The sequence below is a fragment of the Gambusia affinis genome, linkage group LG13 (genome assembly GCF_019740435.1).
Source record: "Gambusia affinis linkage group LG13, SWU_Gaff_1.0, whole genome shotgun sequence".
Lineage (NCBI taxonomy): Eukaryota > Metazoa > Chordata > Actinopteri > Cyprinodontiformes > Poeciliidae > Gambusia > Gambusia affinis.
In genome coordinates this window covers 11,756,183-11,764,191 of record NC_057880.1, presented here as the reverse complement: position 1 = coordinate 11,764,191, position 8,009 = coordinate 11,756,183, and the positions used below count along the sequence as shown (strand labels likewise).

At 48.8% G+C, this 8,009-nt stretch overlaps 1 protein-coding gene across 4 annotated transcripts in view; it reads right to left on the bottom strand.

Moving 5' to 3' along the window:
- Window positions 1-8,009, bottom strand: part of slka (STE20-like kinase a) — a 28,557-nt gene that overhangs the window by 1,631 nt on the left and 18,917 nt on the right. For all 4 annotated transcript variants that reach the window (XM_044136522.1, XM_044136523.1, XM_044136524.1 and 1 more), the window contains 5 exons: window positions 2,444-2,573; window positions 1,629-1,753; window positions 1,357-1,551; window positions 1,067-1,192; window positions 90-203 (listed from right to left, as the gene is read on the bottom strand). In XM_044136522.1, the coding sequence (XP_043992457.1) occupies window positions 90-203; window positions 1,067-1,192; window positions 1,357-1,551; window positions 1,629-1,753; window positions 2,444-2,573 (690 nt within the window). The remainder of the gene's footprint in view (window positions 1-89; window positions 204-1,066; window positions 1,193-1,356; window positions 1,552-1,628; window positions 1,754-2,443; window positions 2,574-8,009) is intronic.

The window sequence follows — 8,009 nt, the reverse complement described above, 5'->3', positions numbered from 1 at the left end:
CTGCAGGAAAGCAGCGAAAAGCAGCCTTAAAATGCAAATTCTGCTAAAAGAAAACTTGCTGTGAGCAACTTTATGACCAAAGAGCATACCTTCTTCCTAGGTCTCAGCTTCTCTCTCCAGTCTTTTATCTCCTGGCTGTGCTCTTCATCCAGCTCCTTCAGCTTTTGGGTCTCGTGTTCAATAAGCAGGTGGCATTTCTCGTTCTGAAAATGAGATAAGAGAACGATCAACATCAATCAGTGCTGAACTCTTTTTTTTTATTTTTATGCCCTCACCTCCAAGCAGCACTCTGCTCTGCTTTTAAACTGTTGCATGTGCTATTCTCTGTGTCATTAGCGTAGAAAGTCAGTTTTTTCTATCCGTCTGCAGTAATAGTAATATATTGATTTTAATGTAAAAATCAAAGAAAAAAAAAAAAACATCTCAAAATAAAAACATCTTTATTCTAGTAAAACCTTTTCATTTGTTTTTTTTTTTTTTTAAAGCATGCTAAATGTAATGCTACGTTTTTACGCCTGTTCATTTTCCCTGTTCAAACGCAGCCTTGTCACACATCTCCAAAAGATACTTTACAGGAACTGAAGAACGCATCTTGATTCTGGATTCAAATTCAAACTGTTTGGAAAAAGCTCTTAAACATATATTTTTAAAGCAATGCAGCAACAAAACTTGAAATAGAAATGTAGAAAAAAAATTGTATGGTGAGAAACCACACAAGTCTCTAATGGGTCTCAAAATGCAAATTTTAGGATTATAAAATATTATTCAACAGCTAAAACCAGAAGGTGCTAGTTAACACAAGTTGTCCAGCAGGGGGCACTGCAGCAGAAAACTGGGCCTAATGGCCTTGGACCTGGTTTCCATGAATACATCCTCAACTCCACAGTGCATTTTCCGTACATGTTATATAATTTAGGGGGGAAAACAAACACTTCCAAATGTATGCAGTAAATTTCCAATAAGTATTGCTACAACCAACAACCAACTGACAAGGCAGACTTTTAGTGTTCGGTTTTTATTTGCTTCAGAGTAAAAGTGTCGGCGACTGGAAGTATGTCAGTGTGACCTGCAGCTGCTGCAGCTCGCGGATGTTGGAGTCGCACTGCAGCTGCAGGTCCCTCATCTGGTTCTCGTGTTTCTGGTGCTGATTGAGTCTCTCGTTCTTCTGCCTCTTCTCCTCCTGCGCGGCAAACTAGACAGAGAGCAGAGGAATCAAATGGCTTTATTTAAAACGAATATTTGTTAAAAGCAAGAACAAATAAGGAGGTGAGCTAATGTGGATACAAAAAAAAAAAAAAAAGAGGGGGAAACCAAGGTACTACTCCTTGGGTGAGAGACGGGAGTGTGACTCTGCACCTGCTTTATGCGTTCCCTCTCTTGGTCTGGCGTCATGGCCGCAGCGACGGTGATGCGGAGGCTCTTCTTGAACATGGCCATGCGAGTCTTTGCGTCGCTGCGTTGGATTTTGGGCAGGCGGACCCTCTCTTGATTCTGTTTGTTCTTCAGCTCCTCTATCAACCGCTGGTTGTAGCGCTGCATCTGCTCCATTTCCTGCCACGGGCAAACGCAAACTTTTACATCTCCACTATGTTCAATGAAAACCTGCATCTGCTTCTCTAATCCGTTACTTTTTCATGCCGCTTCAGCAGTTGATGTCTCTGCATGAAGTACTGGTCTTTCAGCTGCTGCTTGAGCAGCTGGTGCTTCTCCTGCAGGTGGCGCTCCTCCAGCTCCCACATGGCCGCCTCTCGTGCTGCGGAACGCACCAGAACATGAAGGCAGGGCTGCGGAAGTGTTCTGGTTAGCAGACATACTGGGCAGTGATGGATTCAGGAGGAAAACTAACACAAATTGGACCGAGTGCATCACGTCTGGTTGATTGTCACTGTCTTTGTTTATGTTCACTTTAGGCATGGCATGCTGCACTGACGCAGTAAATCATGCAAAAGTGACCAAACTGTGTGCTGTGAAACCAAGTTTATGTTCATCGCCAGACATCTTAGTAGACTGATGTTTGTGGATCTCTGCATCAAAAAAAGGCTTTTTTTTATTTATTTTTTTATTTAAGTTCTTTTTTTTTTTTTATACCATATCGTTTTCATAGAAACTGAATTTTAGGTTTCATGGCTCTGGGATCCTAAAAATTAACTGTAAAGTTCATCACAAAGCCACAGATCACATGAGTTTCATCTTTTCAGTGGAACTACTGAAACTTTTCAAGGACTTTCTTTTTGCTGACATACTGTCCGTCGAGTCCCAACAGACACAACTGGATTGTTTTTCTTGTTGCGAGCTGTAAGCTGCAGTCAAATGTAGCATAAATGGAAAATGTGTCAGAAAAGAGAAACAAAGCATAATCTCTGGAAGCAGAAAACAGTGAAGGCGTTCTGGAAGTCCTAGGAGAAAAAAAAAATCGTTTCATGGCTCTCCTCGGCTTCCTTACCTCTCAGCAGCTGCTGTTTGTGGTTGAGGCAGTCTCTCTCGATGGTGGCTATTTCTAGTTTGTGCTGCTGGATGATTTTCTTCAGAGCGCCGTCCAGCTCCTGCTGCTGCTTCTGCAGGAACTCCTGCTCCTGAGGACAAGAGCAGCCGGAGTGAGGAGCGGCCAGGCGAGGCCATGAAGAGGGACAGCAAAGAGCCAGGAACAACGAAATGCAATGAAATGTCACACTACACACACACACACAGGTCCAAGCTTCCTCAAGTCGAATCATAGAACACCCACTTCAAACTCAGTCCAATATCATCAGCGGGGCTGAAGAGAGGAGACGGACATCATGGATGGAAAATTACGGTAAAAAAAAAAAAAGAGGCTCAGAGGAAAACGTTGGGTTACTTGACGTAATCCCTGGTTCTTTGATAACAGAGTGAGGTGTTTCACTATGGGAATCGCCTCAGCGTGACCCAACTACGGAAGCTCCAATGACATTACGTCTGTCCGTGACAGACAGGTTGAGCCGTGACCGTGGCTCCACCCACCATCCAATAACACGGCCAACCTACCCCTCTCAACTCATTCTAAGCAGGTTTCTTTCCGTGCCCATGCAAGAAGGGATGTGTTGGTGAAACACCTCACTCTGTTATCAAAGAACCAGGGATTACGTCAAGTAACCCAACGTTCTTTTTCTAACTTCGTTCGGTGTTTCACTATGGGAGATATGGCCAACTCCCGAATTGCATGCTGACCCCGAAGCAATGCTTGGCAGCAATTAATACAATCCAGGACTCAGGCGGAGCCTGATGAGTCAACCCCAAGCACCGTGTGCGCTAATGATGACTGGGCCACATCCAGCCTGTAAAACCTCACAAACGTGTGCGGTGTAGCCCAACTAGCTGCAGCACAGATGTCCTGGACGGACACACCGCGGAACAAAGCCCGAGGTGGCCATGCCCCTGGTAGAATGGGCCCTCACCCCTTCTGGTGGCTCTGACCCTGAGCATCTATATGCCAGAGAGATAGCCTCCACAATCCAGTCTTCTAACCTTTGGCGAGAAATAGGTTTGCCCTTATGAGAAGTGGCCCAAGACACGAACAGGTTATCAGCTCTTCTAAAGTCAGCTGTCCTGTCAACATAAGCCCTCAAAGTCCTCACGGACATAAGCAATTAAGCCTTTCTCTTCTGCTGAAGAGAAAGGAGGTGGATGGAATGCCAACAGTTCCACCTTCGAACACCTGTATGATGTTTCCATCACCTTGGGCACAAAAGCAGGATTGGGTCTCAAGCACACTTTGGAGACCCCGGTGCCCACTGTAGGCAGAAGGACTGACAGACAGTGCATGTAACTCACCCACTCTCTTAGCAGTAGTTAGCAGCTAAGAGCAGTGCCGTTTTACAATGTAAGAAATTTCATACCAATACCCTCCAAAGGCTCAAGGGATGATGGCAAAGGGCCTCCAGTACCAGAGTGAGGTCCCATAATGGCATAAGCGCCTAGAGGTGGGCAGCTTCACGTCGTGCCCCTTCATGAAGCAGCACACCAAGGGGTGCTGCCCCACAAGGTTTATCACTAAATCCACATGACAAGCTGAGATTGCAGCTAAATAAACCTTAATAGTAGAAAAAGGCCTTGCCCTTTTCCAACAAACTCTGTAGAAAACAGAGAACCTCCACCACCGAACACTGAAATGGAATAGCCTGTCTGCACACACCACTCCTCAAAAACTCGCCATTTACCACTGTAAAGTGAACGAGTTGAAGGAGCCCTTGAATTCTGGATGGTGTCGATGACCTCTGGAGGGAGACCTGTTGCATTTAGGTTCCACCTTTCACGGGCCAGGCCCAGAGAGCCAGACGATCTGGATGTGGATGATAAATCTCCCCCAGAGCTTGAGACAGAAGGTCCCTGCGAATGGGAAGCCGCCATGGTTGTGCTGACAGAACTTGGATTATTTCTGCCACCCAAGGCTTCGATGGCCACCATGGGGCCACCAGAATTAGGGACAGGCCCTGTTCCCTCACTCTGATTAGAGTTGGGGATATCAGACTCAGAGGGGGGAATGCATAGAGCAACACATTCGGCCATGAGTGAGCCAGCGCGTCCACGCCCAGTGGTGCGTCTCGGTCCGACAGGGAGAAAAACAGTGGGCAATGAGCGTTTTCCCATGAGGCGAAGAGATCTACGGCAGCCTGTCCGTACCTCTGCCAGATCTGCTCCATCACTTGAGGGTGCAGCTTCCACTCTCCGTAAAGGGGGTTGCCTCTGGATAACAGATCGGCCCCTCTGTTCAAAATTCCTGGTACATGCGTTGCGCGAACCGATAGAAATCTGGTGCTGCTCCACATGATTATTTCCCTGGCCAATTTGTGTAACTGAATGGATCGGGTCCCACCCTGACGGTTGATATACGCCACCACTGTGGAATTGTCTGTCTTTACCAAGACATGGTGTCCAACCATCAAAGGCATGAAATGCTTCAAAGCTAGGAATACAGCGTGTAGTTCCAGCATGTTGATGTGGAGCCGTGCCATTCTTTTCGACCATACACCGTTCACAGCTCTGCCCATCATAGTTGCACCCCAGCCCGTCATAGACGCATCCGTGGTCAGGATAACCCTGGATGATACCGCGCAGGGGCACGCCCCCCACGAAGACGGCCGGGTCTCCCCATGGTCGGAGAGCCTCCACACACGCGGGTGTTATTCTCACCCTGCGGTACAGATGACGGCGGGGACATAGGCGTAGCGAAGCGACCCACCGCTGAAAATCCCTCATCCGTAACAGTCCCAGATGGACAACGGAAATCACTGACGCCATGAGGCCGAGGAGCCTTAGGCAAAGTCTGAATGGAACGAATTTCCCCAGCTGGAAATACGCCATGCACTGAGCGAATGACAGGGTTCTCTCCTCCGATAACGTAACGCGGTAGGAGAGGGAGTTTATTTTGAGACCCAAATACTCCGTGCATTGCACGGGAATTAAACGACTTTTCGTCTGGTTTATTCTGAACCCCAGGTTGATGAGGTGGGTTAACACCACCCGAGAGTCGCTGATTGCCTGATCTCTCGATCGAGAGCAAATGAGGTAATCGTCTATGTACGAAAAAATTCTGATGCCGCTCGATCTCACTGGAGACAGCGCCGCCTCCACACTATTGATGAACACCCTCGGGGCTAATGACAGCCCGAACGGGACAGTTTGATACTCGTAGGCTGTGCCCTGGTAAGCAAACCTGAGAAACTTTCTGTGTGGGGGGTAAATGGCTATGTGAAAATATGCATCGGAGAGGTCGATAGTTACAAACCAATCCTCCGGGCGAATGGAGCGACATAGCGTCTTGTGTGTCAACATTCTGAATGTGTACTTGCGTAAGTGTTTGTTTAACACACGCAGGTCCAGTATGGGCCGTAATGACACGCCGTCTTTCTTTGGAATGAGAAAATAGCGTGAGTAGAAGCCTTGTGAACCTCTTCTTCCGGCACCACTCTGATTGCTTGTTTGGCTAACAGGGATGCGATCTAGATCCTCCAGGACCTGCGCCAATCCCCATTGGCCACTGAAACGAGCACTCCGTTGAATCTCGGAGGTCTCTGGCGAACTGCAGTCTGTACCCCCTGGAAATTGTGGTCAAAACCCACGGGGAGACTGCGCATGCGCGCCACTCCTCTGCCTGCGCAGAGAGGCTGCCTGCCATGTTGGGTGACGTCATCCCCTCTGCACAGCTGAGCTGTGCTCTCATGCAGAGAGCGCCAGCTCCCTCTGTTGGGTACAGAGGGGGGTGACATGGATTCATTTTTGCAATTTTCTTCTTTTTTCGTGGGGGGCTTTCTGCCCTTGGCATCATGCCTGGTTGCAGAAAAGCTTCTTTTATTTCCCTTGATTCCCCCAGAACAGAAAAATGTGTGAAGGGGCACTGGTGAGTGCTTGGTGACACTGACAAAGTGCTGTGAAGGGTGACATGACAGTTTTGAAGTGCTGGAAAACACTGTGTTGTCTGTCTCCAAATTTCCTCTCTCTGAACACGAGGGGGAGAATTTAACAGGACTCCTGATGAACTGGGAACCACAGGAGAATTTGAACACCGGACAGGAGGATTTGCACTGCTGTCTGAAAACCCCCTCTTCTGATGAAGAAGTCGTGGAAAAAAGACAGGGGCTAGGTGGCCCGCTTTTCCCCTCCCCGGGGTAAGATGGACGATTTTTTTGCAGCGGCTGCTGCAAAAGAATGTTTACCCCATGGCTTTGGGTTCTCAGATTTATTTTGCTGGGGAGGTTGTGTGGCAGGCCTCCTTGGAGCCCTAGGTCCACCCTGCCGTCCTCTCACTGCAGCAGCAGCAGCAAAGCCAGGTCTTGGTCCTGGTGGAGGAGTTTGACTAGGTTTACGAGGCAAACAAAGGTTGAAAGCCTCTCCTTCCTGTTTTCTGAGGGTACTTATTTCCCTCATTTTCTCCAGGGAGGGGCCAAATAGACCTTTTGATGGGTCATAGGTCGAATCCATAATTTCAGCCTTTTGGGCGTCACTTAGGCCTGACAGGTTTAGCCATAAGGCCCTCTCCCCTGAGACTGCCAGTCCCATGACACGACCACAGCCTTGAACGGCTCCTCTAGAGGAGCGTAGGATAAGATCGTTCACCACACAAATCTCATCCCAAAGGGTGGGGTTTGGTGTCCCCGAGTCCAGCTGACGACCCATCTCCTCCAAGATTTCACCCTGATAGGCTGACAACAGTGTAACTGCGTTAAGCGAGCACACTGATTGTCCAGCATATTTGTACATTCTTTGGTAAATAGATGCAGTGAGGCGATCTATTTTACCTGGAAGTGAGATGCTCGAAGATGCTGACACCGATCTGCGGTTAGGGTGAAGATGGTAAGCCACTGAAGGCTCCACTGTTGGGGGTTCGGCCAGCCCCAACTCACCCATCCCCTGTATCTCCAACTTAGAGAAGCCCTTAGTGGGGAGCTTGCTCTTGAATGGACTAGACCAGAAACGGCTCATTTCTCTCATGCAGGCTGGAACAGCTGGTAAAAGCTGTTTAGTTGAAGGTAAGACTGGTGGCAGTCTCTTCCCATCATATAAGTCACGTTCTGTACCGCCTGCATCCTGGGCTGCTGGCCAGGGGATGTTCAGCTTTAAAGCAGCCCGTTTGCACACATCATACAGGTCACTGTCCCCAGGGGAGGCGATGTCCGCTCCACTGGGCGGCCTGGACAGTTGAGCCGGGAAGACATCATCTTCCTCTTCTTCCATGTCTTCCAGGTCGAGGAGGTCAGAGTTTGCGTCACCCTCTGTTTCCTCCAAGCCTCTTTCGAGTTCCCTGCTCTCCATGAGACCCTCAAACAGAGGGGGCATGGGCGAGGACTCTTCCTCCATCATGTCCGCCCAGCTCTTAGAGGCTCGCGGCTGATGGTTTTCACCTGCTGCAACAGCTGAAGGTGATGAGAGGCATGGGTCCTGGCTGTTAGCTACAGCTACTCTAAGCCGCCTTTCCAGGATTTTTTCTGGCATCGACGAGCAGTGCTGGCACCCCTGAGGGTCAGCCAGCGACGCTTGAGCGTGTTTAGCGCCCA